This window comes from Hyperolius riggenbachi, chromosome 4 (assembly GCF_040937935.1).
Source record: "Hyperolius riggenbachi isolate aHypRig1 chromosome 4, aHypRig1.pri, whole genome shotgun sequence".
NCBI lineage: Eukaryota > Metazoa > Chordata > Amphibia > Anura > Hyperoliidae > Hyperolius > Hyperolius riggenbachi.
In genome coordinates this window covers 459,012,940-459,031,407 of record NC_090649.1, presented here as the reverse complement: position 1 = coordinate 459,031,407, position 18,468 = coordinate 459,012,940, and the positions used below count along the sequence as shown (strand labels likewise).

Sequence of the window (18,468 nt, the reverse complement as noted above, 5' to 3'; positions counted from 1 at the left end):
TTCCAGAAACAATATGTACTTTTATTCAATACATAATCTAAAAACTCATTGTTGATCATTAAAAATATACATAAAGACACAAAAACAGCAGCAAGGAGAAGGGACCATTTAGAAGGGGGAGGGGCTGTGTTACAGGAGATTTTAGCAGCAGGCTATAGTAAACACTGGAGGCTGGAAGCAATACGTGGACACCTAGAGGCAATCCATGTTCAGATGAAGGCGGAGTCAGGACCTGGCAGACAAGCACTGGTTCACCACCTCCAGCAAGTGTGAATTCTCTAGCGCAGCGGCCACGCGTTCCTTGTCCGCAAGTTGCTTATTCACTGGAGGAGAGACAGAGATATGGAGGCACAGTCACTTCTGATATGATCACTAATTATACTCAACAAAGTAAGAATGGAAATGATAAAAGCCATAACGCTCCACGGCTATAGATTACACTCACACAGGAGACAATTTTCTCCATCAAAGGAATATGGACAGGACTGATTTACTGGGTCACTCACATGTAAGGTAAATCAAATATACAAATCTGCACTGACCTACTTGCAGTTTCCAGGCTACATAACCCGAGGGCAGGGGTGTAAGACACCCCACTTCTGCCCCCAGTATCGGTAGCCCCCCAACCTTCCTGTGTAAGCTGCTGATTACTGAGGGAATTGCCTATCACCTGTGACTTGCTTGTGCATGTTTGCTAGTATGTATAGTATAGTATTTGCTTGTGCAACACAGTACCAACCAGGCTACACAGAAATGTGGGCAGAGGAGCACACTATCAGTACTATACCCGCATTAACTGCTGAGACCTATGCTTCCTGTGCCAGCTGTTGCATGCAAATCCCTGCATACTGAGCACTGTGCATTGTTATCTAGCTTAGACACTGTCTCTGCTCACTGAAGCATTGAAAAGAAAATAGGACTCCCAATTATTAACTGAATTAGATACAGCGCTATAATATACTTTATGAGCCTGAGTGTGGCAATTTCTGATATAATTAACTACTTGACCTGGCTTGATTAAAGTGGATCCGAGATGAAAAACTAACAACAACAAGTAACTTGTCAATATATCTAATCTAAAGTTTAGATAGTTTACACAGCAAATCTAGCTGCAAACAGCTTCAATAGAATGTGATTATTTCTTCCTGTGATACAATGACAGCAGCCATGTTTGTAAATATTACACACAGGCAAGCTTATCTGCATCTTCAGCACTCAGCCTGTGAAAAAAGCCTAATCCCCCCCCCTCCTCCTCCTCTCTGCCTCTGAAATTTCTGGCTAGTAACACCTCCCCCTCCTCCTGCCCAGAGTGAGCTCCCATGAGCCCTTGCTACTGTCTGAAAATGCCAAGGCTCTCTGAAAAGCTGTGGGCGAGGCTCGTTTAGTTTATAGGGAATTAGAGTATTAAAACAAAAAAGTATTTGGCTTGAGGAATGCCCTATAAACAATAGGAAAGGAACACAATTATGCAATAAGTAAAAGTTCATCTCTGATCCACTTTAAGGTGTACACCTCACTGTAAAATTACACCGCAGGTGTAAAATTGGCTGTACACTGGTCGTTGTGGCCAGCAGATATCTGATCAGAGAGGGATCTGTTTGAATCTCTCCACAAACTATACACAGATTTTCAATAGATTTCAACATGCAATCTATTAAAAATCTGCATGCACTGCCTGCCCTGTCCTGCATGCACTGCACTGCAAAAATCTGCATGCACTGCACTGCCTGCCCCCTGCAAAATTAGCATGCAACTCCCTTCTTGGACGCACAGACCCCCATGTGGCTGATTGTGCGCACACACACACACGCGCACGCACGCACACACCAGAGTAGCGGAGCAGTATACTACCTCCCTGCTCCAGCGCTGTGTCATGTTTCTTCTGTTCTTCCCAGCAGCTGCACGCTCCATACTTCTTAACCTCCAGCTCCTGATCACGACATGCATGGGAGCCAGAGGTATGCAGCATAAAATGCGTGGCTGTCGGGAAGATCAGAGGCGACCTAAAGCAGACTGGAGCAGGTAAATATTAAACTGCCCCACTGCTCTACTCACATGCACATGGACACTATATTTATGCCACATTATAGAAGACTATACAGTAAACATTAAATCTTAAGGAGAACCCGGGGCAGGATTTTTACATCTTAATAGGACTCAGATGCATGTTGTGCAAAATGTGTGTCCTATCGCTGCTGCCAGTCCCCCCTACGCTCTACTGTCCCCCCCCCCCCCCTGAAAATATCACGAGGGGAGCCTGTAATGGAGGCGGCAATGTGGAAGAGGCTGATTGACAAGCCTCAGGTAAAGCAGATTGTCACCACCCTGGCGATATTTTCAGGGGATCAGCAGAGCGGGTGGGGGGGGGGGGAGTGGACAACGACAACTAGCAGCAGCAATAGAAGGACACAATGGCATGTCATTGTGCACATTACATGCCTCTGGGTTCTATTAAGATTTAAAAATTCTGCCTCGGGTTCTCCAACAATTTGGCCCGCGACTGACCATGGTATTAGATTTTGGACCCTTACGTGATCGAGTTTGACACCCCTGCACTGGGGCACCTTGGCATGTACCTTACATGACCACTAAAGGTCTCTAGTATTTGGCCAATAGTCCTGGTCACATGACACACAGGCTCCCCAAGAGCGAAGAGACAGGGAGAAGCTCAGGAAAAAATAACAGGACTCTGTCCAGCACTCACCTGCGTGCTCAGAGGCGTGTGTCCCCGGGGTGATGTGGACATCCACCTGTACAAAAAAACGTATTACTTTACATTGAGCACTCCTCAGCGTGTGAAGGTCAGAGGCATGGAAACACCGCATACAGTGCATCAATGCTAACAAGTGTCTGTCCCAAACCACAAGAAACAGTATGGCCTACGACCAGCACTAGTCTACTTCCGGAAACTTAGCAAAAAAACTCATAGGAAACCGTTATCCAATCACAAGTCTCTTACAGCACGAAGCGATGTGATTGGCCGAATAGTGTGGGTGTAGTTTACTAAACCTTTTGGATACCTAGCAGTTCGAGAGGATACCGTCCACCCAATTACGTTAGCTGAATTTCCCTATGAGGTGTCCTGCTGGGTCCCCTAAAATGGACTAGAGTGCTTTCAGCTGAGCCGATCACAAAAAGCGATATGCTGATGCAAGTTAATGGAGGTTATTTGACCAAACCGCAAACGTGGAGCATTCAGCATTTTGGCAGCGATTGTGCTCCAATACAAAGATAGGAGAGCTGCACAATCGCTTTTCAAAAACGTTTCACAGCAACGTTATAGGTGATTACCTTATTTAAATAGTTTAAATTACTCGGAGTCTACCGCGGTCTGGCTTTCAGCATGTATCCCCACCCCTTACCCCAAGAGGTCATCGACCCTCCTGTAACTGTAGATTAACTGCCTTACGCCGATTGGCAGCTGCAAGGTAGCTTCCCTCAGGACCCCCTATCTCCGACTAGCGTCAAATCCTGGGGGAGAAGATCAGCGCCGATGCGCGCGCTTCCCCACGAGTGACGGAGCAGACTGAAAACAAAAGAAAACACTGTTCTTCGTTGTACAGTGCTGCAATCTACTGCAATGCTGTACCGGCGTACGAGAGATAACGGCACAGGAGACTTGGGCGCAGGATACAGCCGATATATGGCTGATCCTGCTGCAGCACAAGTCTGGGCCGTATTAAATACTATTCCCCCTCCAGGCCGCCATGGCTAGTGGGGAATGAAATAATTTGGCTTCCAGCAATAGCTGGAAGCCGAATTATTATGTTTTAAAAGTAACTTCAGCTGTCTGACGGCGCTGAAGTTACTCCCTTGTGCCTGCTATAGCTGTAATTCCTATTACGGCCTATGGTGGCGCCGGCTGCACCCAAATCTCCTGCGCTGCGCCCAAATCTCCTGTGCTGGTTTCAGCATGTTCGCTGTACTGGGGACAGCCCTGTCACTTGGTTGTCCCTTGGAAAGGAAAGAAAGCTGATGCTTATGAGAGACGATCTTGCTGATAATCTCTCAGGGGGAGGGTGGGAGAGGAAAAAAAAAAAAAAAAAAAAAAATTATGAAAAAAAAAAGAAACAGCCTGCAGCAGTGATCAGAGCCCTCCAACAGAAATCTCTGTTGGTTGGCAGAAAAGGGGAACAGATTGTTTAAGGTGGTAAGTTGTATGGCCATGCAGAACTACAGCAAAAACTGCAAAATTTTAAATATGTGCAAACATATACAAATAAGAAGTACATTTTTTCCAGAGTAAAATGAGCCATAAATTACTTTTCTCCTATATTGCTGTCACTTACAGTAGGTAGTAGAAATCTGACAGAAGTGACAGGTTTTGGACTAGTCCATCTCTTTATAGGGGATTCTCAGGGATATATTTATTTTCTAAAGCACTTAGTGAATGGCAGTTGCCCTGTCCAACTGCCAAAAAACTGTAGGGAGCAGGGAAGCTGGCCAGCATCATTGTTTAAATCCTTTTTTGGGAATATCTTTATACAGAATAAAAGCCTTGCTGAGAATCCCCGATGAAGAGATGGACTAGTTCAAAACCTGTCACTTCTGTCAGATTTCTACTGCCTACTGTAAGTGACAGCAACATAGGAGAAAAGTAATTTATGGCTCATTTTACGCTGGAAAAATGTACTTCTCATTTGTATATGTTTTTAATTTTACAGTTTTTCACTGTAGTGCCCCTTTCACCTCCCTGGCGGTCTATTAAAAACCGCCAGGGGGCAGCGCAGCACTTAATTTAATTTTTATTTTTTTTGTTTAAATCATGTAGCTAGCCTAGTGCTGTGCAGCGGCATCCCCCACCCCTTCCGATCGCCTCCAGCGATCAGAGCAAACAGGAAATCCCGTTCAGAAGGGGATTTCCTGTTTGGCTTCCCCTTCACCATGGCGACGATCGGGATGACGTCGTGGCATCGGAGGGAGTCCCGATCCACCCCTTAGCGCTGCCTGGCGGTGATCAGCCAGGCTGCGTAAGGGGTCTGTGCTAGCTGCGTGTAACAAAAAAAAAAAAAAAAAAAAAAAGGTATGCAAAATCGGGCTTACCGCCAGGGAGGTTAAAGGGACACTTAAGTCAAACAAAAAAAAAAAATGAGTTTTACTCACCTAGGGCTTCCAAAAGCCCCCTGCAGCTGTCCGGTGCCCTCGCCGTCTCCCTCCGATCCTCCTGACCCCGCCGGCAGCCACTTCCTGTTTCGGTGACAGGAGCCGACAGGCTGGGGACGCGAGTGATTCTTCGCGTTCCCAGACACATTAGCACCCTCTATGCTGCTATATAGTATATGATATATGCTATAGCAGCATAGATGGCGCTATTGTGGCCAGGAACGCGAAGAATCACTCACGTCCCCAGCCTGTCAGCTCCTGTCACCGAAACAGGAAGTGGCTGCCGGCGGGGCCAGGAGGATCGGAGGGAGACGGCGAGGGCACCGGACAGCTGCAGGGGGCTATTGGAAGCCCCAGGTGAGTAAAACTAATTAATTTTTTTTTTTTTACTTAAGTGTCCCTTTAAAGCTGCAGCGGCCTGAATTGTAAAAAAATAGCCTGGTGACTAGGGGGGTGTAAACCTGTGGTCCTTAAGTGGTTCAGACACGCCTATGACCTTTTGTGCTTGGGGCGGGACTACCACAGGAGTTCTGTGGAAATGAGCCTTAGGATGGCCTGGTAAGCATTTTAAACTTTTTTCCACGGGTTACAAACTAACAAAAGCAAATCAGATGCAAGGCTGGGCATACACAGTACGTTTTCTACCGTGTAATCGAGCCGCTGATGGCTCGATTGATAATTTCCGACGTGTCCGATACCCCGCCGGATCGATTCCACGCTCGATACCGGCGGGCAGGACAAAAGAAGAAACGAGCGGAAGGAAGCGCCAGCGGGGACGAGCCGGAATCAAGCCAACGGCTCGATTACACGGTAGAAAACGTACCGTGTATGCCCAGCATCAACTTACCATTTCCGGGATTAGATAGTGCAATTGCTTTCAACCACCATAAAAATCAAACCGGAGTGATCCCCTTACAAGTTTACATACAAACAGCACAAGGCTGTGAAACTATGCTGCCATAACTAAAACCACAGGTGTTCTTCGCGACTCACCTTAAACCTCTCTGGTAGAGACCTCAGCAACTTCACTTTTATAGAGAGTCCGATGAGGGTGGCCATACTGCAGTGGGGGATGGTGGGAGTGAACTCTACCGACACGGTGCTCTGGTCATCATCCACCTGTATCGCACAACACAAAAAACACAGTAAAACCCACTTAAAGAGAAACCGTAACCAATAATTGGACTTCATCCCAATCAGTACCTGATACCCCATTTCCCATGAGAAAGCTTTTCCTTTTCACAAACGGATCATCAGGGGCCTCTGTATGGCTGATTTTGTGATGAAACCCCTCCCACAGTGTAACGTCAGCGCCTCACAACTGAGGTCCTGATATCACACTGCATTGTGGGAAATAACAGCTGTTTCCAACTGGCAAAAAAGCAAGCAGCATCTCCCTCCAGTGACATCACCTGCCAGTAGAGTTGGGCGAACTGTTAGCGCAACTGCAGCCGAACTGTTCGGCTGCCCAACCTGTCATGTGGCTGTGGCTCTTACTACTTCCGGGTCGCAATGACCCGGAGTAGTACGTCTGCGCTGGCCCGGCGGAGCGCGTCCTAGATCGCGCTCCCGTTGCCGGGCACTCTCTGCGCATGTGTGTGACGTCACTTATGACGTCACACACATGCGCAGAGAGTGCCCGGCAACGGGAGCGCGATCTAGGACGCGCTCCGCCGGGCCAGCGCAGACGTACTACTCCGGGTCATTGCGACCCGGAAGTAGTAAGAGCCACAGCCACATGACAGGTTGGGCAGCCGAACAGTTTGGCTGCAGTTGCGCTAACAGTTCGCCCAACTCTACCTGCCAGCAGTAAAAATGTCACCATGTGATAAATGTCAATGTAAATCAGGGAGAGGAAAGATTTTACAATGGAAAAACACTGACTAAATCATTTATACATAATTATTGTAGTGATGCGAGATGAGGGTATACGGGCCTGTACCAAGTAATTGATGAGAGAGACACCCTGTACGCTGAGAGGAGATTGCCCTGAGATGGCTTGCTGTTGAATCTCCAACACTGATGTGCTGGAAGAAGAGACTAGACAATGCTCTAGCCTTAAACTAGTTTATATTCATAGAGGTTGCACCCAACAATTTCACTTAATCTGGAATGGTTGGAAGCATAGGACCTGAACCCAGAAATTTCTATAATGTCGCTTAAAGGAAACCAGAGATAAATGCTTTGGCACAAAATAAATCCCCCAATAGATTTTACAGAATAAATACTACACCTGGTATTTTCGCCACTCTGGTGTGCCGTTTTTGTTTTTTTACTAAAACTCCACGCAAAAAAACAGTTCATCAGAAAAGCATATTATTTAGTGGGCTGTGTGCAAAATGAAATCACAATTTCTAAAAACCTCTTATGACCAATCTAGATAAAAGTTTTTCAATATACCATTTACGTTAGCAGCTCCTCCCATCTCAGAACAGCTCTCTGTGATGTTGCAAGTATACAGAAGGGGAAAGCAGAACCAGAAGGGGGCAGGCTTGGGCTTGAAAAGACATCAGAAAAGACAGACTCCGCTATAATGATTCCTGAGCAAAGCCAGACTGAATGCTTAGGCCTCGTTCACATCAGGGCAGTTTCTGTGCGCTTTTTACAGCGCACTGCCCTGTGCGATCAGCAAGGTATTTACTTTCCCATGTAACTAAATGTAGCTGGTTCACATCTATGCGCTGCGCTGAGCAGCGTTACAGAAACGTAGGGTTGCATGCATTTCTGTGCGTTGAGCTGGAAAGCGCACATCAATGCAAGTGAATGGGTGCGCTTTTTTAGCGCATAGAAGCGCGTACAAGCGCATAGAAGCGCGTACAAGCGCATAGAAGCGCATGCGTTTTTTACCCCTAATTGGAGAAAAAAAAATACATTTACATACAAAAACAAAGTTTTATTGACAACTGCTGCTGGTACAACAAGCAAAACGTGCTTTAAAGAAGCGCAGCGCAACGCACAGAAACGCGCACTAAAGCACATGCGTTTTTTACCACGCGCTTTCACACGTTTTTCAGCGCAGCAGATGTGAGCGAGGCCTAAGTCTGATTTTATCAGGGCTGATAAGCAGGCTGAGCAGTGAAGTGTGAAGCAGAGTGCAGGGTAGGTGTTTTCTTTAATGTTCCCAATGATATATATGGTAAAATACATGAGGGTGCTTCGTCTCTGGTTAACTTTATCCATAAGAACCCTGCCACAAGTGTGTGTAGTATGTCATTCTTAATTATGTTTAATTTCACTCTCAGATACATAACCTAATTAAGAATGACATACTACACACACTTGTGGCAGGGTTCTTATGGATAAAGTGAACCAGAGATGAAGCACCCTCAGATCTTGGTACACTTCTACCTTAAACTGACACCACTATATCTACTATGAGATATGTAATATGCAATTGTGTGCATCTAATAGGCTGCTCCTCTATTTGCTTTGTACTATGTATAGCTTGATATCAATGTAAACTGTACCTATACTTGTAATGTAATGGTATCCTTGTTCAATAAACCTTTTCTTGGTTAAAAAAACCAACACATAATTGTAAAAATTAAGCACTTTTTTAAAATCACATTATGTTCACTGGAGCTCCTCTTAAAGTCTAAGCAATGCTTGTGCTACTCGAGTACTGCATGCATGCGTAGCATGTCCAGGTCAGAGGGCACCAACCAAGAAGTGAAGAATTTGGATAATTACCGGAGAAGAGAGGGAGATGCCAGGGCACGGGAGGTGCGGTAAGCATCTGCACAACTCTCCACACACATTAGGAGTCCTTTTTTAAAAAAAATATTTATTGCTAAAGTATCCTTTACTGATGGAAGAAACTATAATTTGATCCTCCTCTGGTGTAAAACTTTGCTCTCTCCTACCAAGCCCAACTCCCTTCCCACATGGGGGACCCCTCAGTTGCGACTTCCTCTTAGAAAATTGCTGAGTACACAGGGAGGTGTGTGCGGTACCTTCACTCGGATCTTCTCCACCACATTCAGCTCCTCCAGGCTCAGCGGATGTTCTGGGTCATTGATGGATCGGATGAGATGTAACAAGCTAAGGAAATAACATAGCTACACAAATGACATAGCTACACAGTCCATTCTATCTCTAGTGCAGGGGTGTCAAATACATAGACAAAACTGGGACCTAGTCACCAACCTCAAGGTCTACTGGCCACCTCCCTCCCTTATAAAGTTCCCAGGTGTCTAATGACCAACCCTCCAACCCCTGTGCAGTTCCCTGATGTCTAGAACCCCCTCCCTGCTATACAGTTCCCTAGTGTTCAGTGCTTTCCTCCTACCTCCCCCATATGGCTTCCCTGGTGCTCTGGGGCTTCACCTCCAATATATCTTCCCTGGGAGTCCAGAGTGGGCCACACATAATGCAAAGTGGGGAAACCACTTGAGGGAGTTGCAACCCCGAAAGGCAGCAGCAGAGTGAAACAGAACAAAACAGGCACTCCCTGAATACCTTAGTTCCCCAACCCTGTCCTCAAGGCCCATAAACAGTACATGTTTTGCAGAAGACCACAAACATGCACAGGTGGGGTAATTAGTGTCTCAGCAGAGCTGATTAACTACCTCTGTGGATTTCTACAAAACATGCACTATTGGTGGGCCTTGAGGACAGGGTTGGGGAACACTGCCTAAAGGTGGCCACACACCATACAATTTTTTTACACATATGTTCAATTTAAGAATTGCAATCAATTTTTCTGACTGATTGTAACATTTACAAAAAATATGCCCAATGTACCACACACATGTTCAATTTTTCCCCAATTATGATAAAAAAGATTGGAAACTGGCAAAATTGCTAGGGTGTGTATATTAATAAATTGACAATCTAACACACCCCATACAATCTTTAGAAAGTAGGAAGAAACCAGTGTTAGTTACCTGGTAACATCCTTTTTAGTAACCTCCAGGACAGGTCCACCACCATGAGACGACATAGGCTCCTCCCAGGAACAGGAAACGCCCAAATTAGAGCACTCTATAAATTTTAATCCAACCCCTCCATCACCAGTCAACTATAAGAACTGTTAACCGCTTAAAGAGGCATACTCATATTATTATACACATTCATCTATAGATATATCCCGTTATCCGGGTGGGTTACGGACCTGTCCTGGAGGTTACTAAAAAGGATGTTACCAGGTAACTAACACTGGTTTTTCCAGTAACCTCCAGGACAGGTCCACCATGAGAAGATGAGCAAGAAATCTTACCAATTTTAGGGTGGGCCGACTGCCTGCAGAACCTTTCTCCCAAAGGATTGTTGTCTTGCAGTCATCAGATTCACCCTGTAATGTCTTGAAAAGGTGCACATACTTGTCCACGTAGCGGCTCTACAAATTTCTTCTGGCGTAGCACCCGCTCTGTAGGCCCATGATGTAGCAGCTGCCCTAGTTGAATGAGCCCTAACTGCACCTAGTAAAGTAGAACCTGCCAACTTATAGGCTTCTTCTATACATAGTCTTATCCACTTGCCTATAGTTCTCTTTGACATCTTCATGCCCTTAGTAGCTCCAGATGAATTGATAAATAGAGCTCTTGATTTCCTAAAGTCTGCTACTCTGTCCAGATAAGCAATGAGACACCTTCTAACATCTAAGGTTGGTTCTTCGTTGAAGGAAGGTAATACAATTTCCTGAGATCTATGAAATTTCGTAGCTACCTTAGGAAGGAATTCTTCACATGTCTTTAATATAACCCTATCATTAAATATTAGACAAAAGGGTTCATCACAACATAAAGACTCCAATTCGCTCACTCTCCTGGCTGAAGTAACTGCTACTAGGAACACAATTTTCATTGTTAACTGCCTTAATGGAATCTCTGATATTGGCTCAAATTGGTCTCCCTTCAAGATCCTTAATACCAAAGAGAGATCCCAACTCGGAATTTTCTTATTAATTATAGGCTTTCTTCTTTCTATGGATCTGAAAAACTGTATGATCAGGGGGTCATTCGCTAACTTCTGATCTAAATAAGTAGATAACGCTGTAACCTGTACCTTCAAGGTACTGAGGGCAATGTTCTTTTCTACGCCGTCTTGTAGGAATTCTAATACAGTTGGTATTGTCTCTCCGGAAAATCCTGACTCTTCTTTCCACAAATTGAAAGTCTTCCAGTACTTTAAATATATTTTTCTAGTTACCTTCTTCCTACAGTCGAGGAGGGTACTAATAACTCTCTCAGAGACCCCTCTCTTTCTTAAAGGAGACCTCTCAGAAGCCAGGCACACAGGTTTAGATTTGGTATATAACTTATACTTCCTCTCTCTACCTGCGATAGTATCTTTCTGTGAGGCAGCCTTATCGGACCTTCTAGTCTCATCTTTAGAAGAATCGGATACCAGCTCCTTCCTGGCCAATCTGGAGTTATCATGATCAAAGTTGCTCTGGTCTGCATTAACTTTTGCAAAACCCGAGGTATTAGCTGGATTGGAGGAAACGCATATGCCTTCCTGAATGTCCATTTTTGACTGAGCGCATCTACCGCCTCTGCTCCCTCCCTTGGATTCAGGGAATAGAACCTCTTGCATTTCGTATTTGCTCTGTTCGCAAAGATGTCGAGCTGAGGTCGGCCCCATCTTTTGACCAGACTCCTGAAGACTTTGTTGGATATCTCCATCTCTGAGTTTGATAGTCTGTGTCTGCTCAGGAAATCCGCCATGGTATTCAAAGATCCTTTCAGGTGGACTGCGGTCAACGAGAGGAAGTTTTCCTCCGCTATCAATAGAATTTCCATCGTCAGGTCTAGAAGTTTCCTTGATCTTGTTCCCCCTTGACGATTTATGTAGGCCACTGTCGTGGTATGGTCTGTCCTTAGTTGAACATGTTGCCCCTTCAGTGATTGTACTACCTGCACTAGCACTTCTCTCACTGCCCTTAGCTCTCTGTAATTTGATGACTGATCTCTTACTAGCTTTGGCCAGAGACCCTGAAACAACTTCCCCTCTACATAGGCTCCCCATCCTAGGAGACTTGCATCTGTGGTAATGTATCTTTGTGTTGGGATTGTCCATAATCTTCCTTCTGTTAGGATCTTTTCCGATATCCACCACTGTAACGAGTCTAGTATTGTGTCTGGGCATCTTACTTCCCTCTCTAGATCTTCCTGCTTCTTGCTCCATACTCCCATCATCCAACTCTGGAGCTCTCTTGTGTGTAACAGTGCCCACTGGATGGCAGGAGATGTTGATGTCAGAAACCCTAGTATCCTCATGACTTCTCGTATTGTCAGAACCGGGCTTCTTATAAAGTCCTGTATTATTTTCTTTAGCTTGGTTACCTTCTGTTCTGTCAAGTACAGTCTTCCTTTTTCTGAGTCTATTACCACTCCTAGAAACTGTATCCTTGATTTCGGTTCCAGCACCGACTTTTCCCAATTTATTATCCATCCGAGAGTCTGTAGCTGATCTAGTACCCTCTTCGTGTCTTTTTCTGCTTGTTGATAAGAGTCTGCTACTACTAATACGTCGTCTAGATAGGGAATCACTATGATTCCCTTCACATGTAAGTCCTTTATCACTTCTCCCATTATCTTTGTAAAGATTCGAGGGGCTGATGAAATCCCGAAGGGAAGGACTTTGAACTGAAAGTGTTGAACTGACTCCTTTTCTTTTATTGCAAACCTCAGAAACTTTTGTGACTACTCTCTTATTGGAATGTGCCAATACGCATCTCTTAGATCTATATTCGTCATTACACAGTTGGGGGTTAGTAAGTTTCTCACAGAGAAGATTGATTCCATCCTGAATCTTTGATAAGTCACAAAAGGGTTTAATGGCTTCAGGTTCAGAATCAACCTGAATTTCCCGGTCGGTTTCTTTACCATGAATATGGTCGAGTAAAAACCCATGCGCCGTTGATCGCACGGCACAGGAGCTACCACTCCTTCCTCTGTCATGCCCTTTACAATGCTTTGCAAAGCCTGACGTCTTTGTCTGTCTTTTGGAAGAGGAGTGGAAATAAATCTGTTTCCCGGAAGCGCTTGAAACTGAATTTTGTACCCGTGACTTATAAGATTCAGGATGAAATAGTTTTTGGTTATGTTCGTCCATTGGGAATAAAATCCTGTTAGACGACCCCCAACTCTTTCTTTGGCGTCACTTTTTCTCTTGGCCTTCTGGGTTCCGAAAAAGAAAATTCTTTCTCGTTCCCTCTCTGTTGATGGCCCAGGGTTTCCTTCTCTGCTGAGGTTTTTCCCTGTTTTCTTGCCTATTTCTTCTAAAGAATCTTTTATTTTGAATATATTTCTTCTTCTTCGGGAACCCCTTTCTATCGCTAGTTTCTAATATTTCGTCTAGCTGGGCCCCAAATAAAAGTTCCCCATCGAAAGGTATGTTACATACTCTAGCTTTAGAAGCCTGACTGCCATCCCAATTTTTTATCCATAAATTACGTCTGGCGGAATTAATTAGGGCTGTAGTTCTAGCATTTACCCTTATGTTTTCTGCAGCCGCATCAGTTATGTAGTCTGTGGCCTTTGAAACTACCTCAAGTGACTCTAAGATCTCTTCCTTAGATGCCCCTTTTTCTACCTTTTCTTCTACTTTTTTAACCCATAAAGCTAATACTCTCGATACACATGTTGTTGCAGCTGCCGGGCGAAAATTTGCTCCTGCTGAAGTCCATGCTTTCTTCAGAGCGAATTCCACCCTTTTATCCTGTGGATCCTTAAGGTATCCGAGGTCCTCAAATGCTAATTCGTTGTCTTTATTTACTTGAGAAAAAACTGCGTCCAGCCTAGGACATCGGTCCCATATCTTGGCATCTGTTTCAGTAAACGGAAATCTTTTAATAAACCCTTTAGACATGAATAACTTTCTATCCGGGTATTTCCATTGACTAAGAATAGTATTTTTTGTAGACTTATGTACAGGGAAAGTGAGAGTCTCATCTGGTTCCATTCCTTGGTACAATTTATCATGTAGTGACACCTCCTCAGATTTCTTTGTCTCAATCTTTAAGGTATTATTAATTGCCAAGATAAGCTGGTCAGTTTCATCAGCCGGAAATCTGAACCTAGAAACTTTCTTTATATCTGACTGACTGTCAATACTTTTAACTGAAGATGCATCGGAATTATCTCCGTCATCCTCCTCCCCTTCTTCTTCCATTTCCTCTTCCGAGGAAGAAATAATAGGTCTTTTACTGGAGGATTTACTTTTACTTTTGCTTTTTGCAGGCTGTATGGGATGAATAGCATCACTATCAGGTGTAGGGGTTACAGGTGCTGTATTACTAGGGCCTGCATTGCTAGTATCTGTAGGCGAGGTCATGGCAGCAGAAAAAAACCTCTTTCAATGATTTAATTGTATCAGACATCTCCTGCTTAACGGCTGACATAATTTCCTCTTTTAATCCCCCTGATTGTTCCTGAATCAGTTTCACAAAACAGGGTTGGCAAAACTGCTTATTATAAGTATGGGCAAGTTTTGTGTCACAGAGCGGGCAACGCCTCCTCGGCCTTGAAGGGTCAGTAGACTCTGTGCCCTATAATAAAACATAAAGAAACCAAGTGTCACCTGTCTGTTAACTGAGACAATTGTAAAGCAACACCCCTGTGATCAAATGCCAGAACGTGAGGAAAGAAGCTTCCCTACACCAGTTGGGAGAATAAAAAAGGTACTTGTATTTCAGCAGACTATACAAATGACCTCAAATAATCATCACTGATACATGTGAGCCAATAAGTTAGAAAAGATGTCCCTTTAAACACATTGCTGCAGAGACCACCTTAATCCAGAATATAAATCATAATAGTATAGTATAACATAGCTTCCTATATTGCTATATAACATTACAGACCTCAGACAGACATAATATGTAAAAACTTTGTGTCTATATAGAGACCTCAGATCAGACGCTAAGTGGCCAGGAAACTGTTTCTTTAAAACTGACACCAATCAAAACAGACCTCAGCGTAGACGCGGAGCAGGGCGTTTAGGCTCATACCGTAAAGGTCCCCAAGCCTTCCGCCACCTTACCTTTCCCGGCTCCTGCTTAGCGTCCATCCTGCTCCGCTCGCAACACGAAATGCCGAGCAATGCAGGCTTCCGGCGTCTCTTCACCTATGCTTCCGGAAGTGACGTCACTTAAGGGCGGAAGTACGCCAACGAGCGCCGCCATTGAGGGCAAAACCTTCGCCAGCCCTCCGGAGGCCCAGGCTTCCCCTCGTCACTTCCGGTGCGCCACAGCCTCCGCCATCAGGGAATCATGGACGCCGTAGGCGTCCTCGGAACCACCACTACCCGGGCAGCCATGACGCCTTGGAGAAGGTATAGTGTTCTCCTCCTCCTTCCACAGGACCCCCATCCTCTCCAGGCAGGTCCCCATGCGCCGCCAACCAAGGTCCCCAGCACACCTGGCTAGACGGACCGGCGAGCGACATAGAGTACTCTTTCCTGGAACAGGAAACGTCAACTGGTGATGGAGGGGTTGGATTAAAATTTATAGAGTGCTCTAATTTGGGCGTTTCCTGTTCCTGGGAGGAGCCTATGTCGTCTCATGGTGGTGGACCTGTCCTGGAGGTTACTGGAAAAAAATATCAGGCATTCCGGATTGATAAAAATCGAAGAAAACGGGAAATCCGATCGGATTTTTCAGTCGAATGGAAAAAAAAATAAAATAAATAAAATTGATTTTTTTCGGGAGTTCCGATCGTTTTTATCGAAATGCCGTAAAATCGGATCATTTTATTGTATTGTGTACCTTTAGACTGCATCTGTTTAACCTCTTGGGTACCTGTTTGAAGATATGGAGCTATCTAGTTAAGAGCTAGAACTGAAATTCACCTAAGCATGGCATGTGTAAAGTTTCTTGAAGTTCTTCTAAGCTGTGGCAATTAAATAGAATATTAGGAAAGACTAATAGACAGATTCAGAGCAAGCAGAGGCAGTATAACAAAACATGTACATCTAAAGGGATGTCAGGATGCCTCGCAATGCCCTCACTCCTGGGGATGCCTAGTAGTCACACAGCTGTGGACGACCACTGCTGGGGATGCCTAGTAGTCACACAGCTGTGGACGACCACTGCTGGGGATGCCTAGTAGTCACACAGCTGTGGAGAGCACTGCTGGGGATGCCTAGTAGCCACACAGCTGTGGGGGAGCACTGCTGGGGATGCCTAGTCACACAGCTGTGGAGAGCACTGCTGGGGATGCCTAGTAGCCACACAGCTGTGGGGGAGCACTGCTGGGGATGCCTAGTAGCCACACAGCTGTGGGGGAGCACTGCTGGGGATGCCTAGTCACAAAGCTGTGGGGAGCACTGCTGGGGATGCCTAGTCACACAGCTGTGAGGAGCACTGCTGGGGATGCCTAGTAGTCACACAGCTGAGGGGGAGCACTTCTGGGGATGCCTAGTAGCCACACAGCTGAGGGGGAGCACTGCTGGGGATGCCTAGTCACACAGCTGTGGGGGAGCACTGCTAGGGTTGCCAGGTGTCCGGTTTTAAACCGGACAGTCCGGTTTTTGTGCGCTGTGTCCAGTGTAAAAAAACATGCTAAACCGGACAATTAAGTTGTCCGGTTTTAGAGCCCCCCCGCAGCGCAGGAGAACAGTGCAGCAGAGAGAGGGTGCTCTCTCTCCCCCGCTGTCTCCTCCAATATGATGTGCAGGGCTGGCGAGTGGCTGCAGGCGGAACTTACCTCTGTGTCGCTCCAGCGCCGGAAGTTCGGGTCCCGCAGCCGCTGAGAATCTCATTCATGAGCCGGACAACACTATCAGTCTGAATAGTGTTGTCCGGCTCATGAATTATTCGGATCTTTGATCCGGATCTTTTTTGAGTCGAAACTCAGCGGCTGCGGGACCCGAACTTCCGGCGCCTGCGACACAGAGGTAAGTTCCGCCCGCAGCCACCCGCCAGCCTGCACATCAATATTGGAGGAGACAGCAGGGGAGAGAGACAGCACCCTAAGGTAAGGGAAGAAGGGGGGGGGGGATTGCCCCCCTTCCCCCCACCCCTGGCTACCTATTCCGGGCACATATACCCCCTGGCTACCTATTCCGGGCACATATAGCCCCTGGCTACCTATTCCGGGCACATATAGCCCCTGGCTACCTATTCCGGGCACATATAGCCCCTGGCTACCTATTCCGGGCACATATAGCCCCTGGCTACCTATTCCGGGCACATATAGCCCCTGGCTACCTATTCCGGGCACATATAGCCCCTGGCTACCTATTCTGGGCACATATAGCCCCTGGCTACCTATTCTGGGCACATATAGCCCCTGGCTACCTATTCTGGGCACATATACCCCCTGGCTACCTATTCTGGGCACATATACCCCCTGGCTACATATACTGGGACATATATACCCCTGCCTACGTATACTGGGACATTTACACCCCTGCCTACATATACTGGGACATATATACCCCCTGGCTACATATACTGGGCACATATATCCCTGGCTACATATACTGGGAACACTGGCTGTTTGTCATTATGTGCATTTAGTGGTGAAAAGCTGTCTCTTTTGTGCATTTACTGGTGAAAAGCGGTCTCTTATTATGTGCATTTACTGGTGAAAAGTGGTCTCTTATGTGCATGTACTGGTGAGGACAGTTAGTGACATGGCTATGTACTCTGTAATGTGCTGCAGAAGATGTCAGTGCGATATAAATACTGTAAAAAACATTTTTTTAAAAAGCCCATTGCTTAGCCCCACTCTACATAAAAGTGCGCTTCTGACTCCGCCCCTAACTCCACCCCCTGTCCGGTTTTCTCCATCAGCCGACCTGGCAACCCTAAGCACTGCTGGGGATGCCTAGTAGTCACACAGCTGTGGGGAGCACTGCTGGGGATGCCTAGTCACACAGCTGTGGGGAGCACTGCTGGGGATGCCTAGTAGTCACGCAGCTGTGGAGGAGCACTGCTGGGGATGCCTAGTCACGCAGCTGTGGGGGAGCACTGCTGGGGCTGCCTAGTCACACAGCTGTGGGGGAGCACTGCTGGGGATGCCTAGTAGCCACATAGCTGTGGGGGAGCACTGCTGGGGATGCCTAGTAGTCACGCAGCTGTGGGGGAGCACTGCTGGGGATGCCTAGTAGCCACACAGCTGTAGGGGAACACAGCTGTGGGGGTGCTATGAATGCCCAGGAAGGATATCGAAGATCTCCCGGTCGTCGATCTTGTCGGGCTGCTCCTCATCCTCGTCCTGGGCGGTGATCTGCCGGTCCCCGCTGCGCTGATAGATGAGCGGATTGGCGTTCTCCAGCTGGCTGCCACCCACCATCTCCCGGGCCGGCTTCACACACCACCCCAAGCAAACCGGACACAATAGTCATGTCATGTGACACTCCTCGCATCTCCTCATTGGCCTTATTCCGCATCTTCATTCCGATTGGCCGCCTGCA

General features: G+C 46.3%; 1 protein-coding gene across 1 annotated transcript; it reads right to left on the bottom strand.

Annotated features, from left to right (window-relative positions):
• On the bottom strand, positions 1-18,411 carry CIAO2B (cytosolic iron-sulfur assembly component 2B). The gene is made up of 5 exons (XM_068232797.1): positions 18,221-18,411; positions 9,057-9,136; positions 6,097-6,222; positions 2,705-2,750; positions 1-323 (listed from the first exon to the last, which is right to left on the bottom strand). The coding sequence occupies exons 1-5, from the start codon at positions 18,345-18,347 to the stop codon at positions 226-228; spliced, it is 477 nt and encodes a 158-aa protein (XP_068088898.1). The 5' UTR covers positions 18,348-18,411; the 3' UTR covers positions 1-225.
• Between the last annotated feature and the right edge of the window lie 57 nt (positions 18,412-18,468).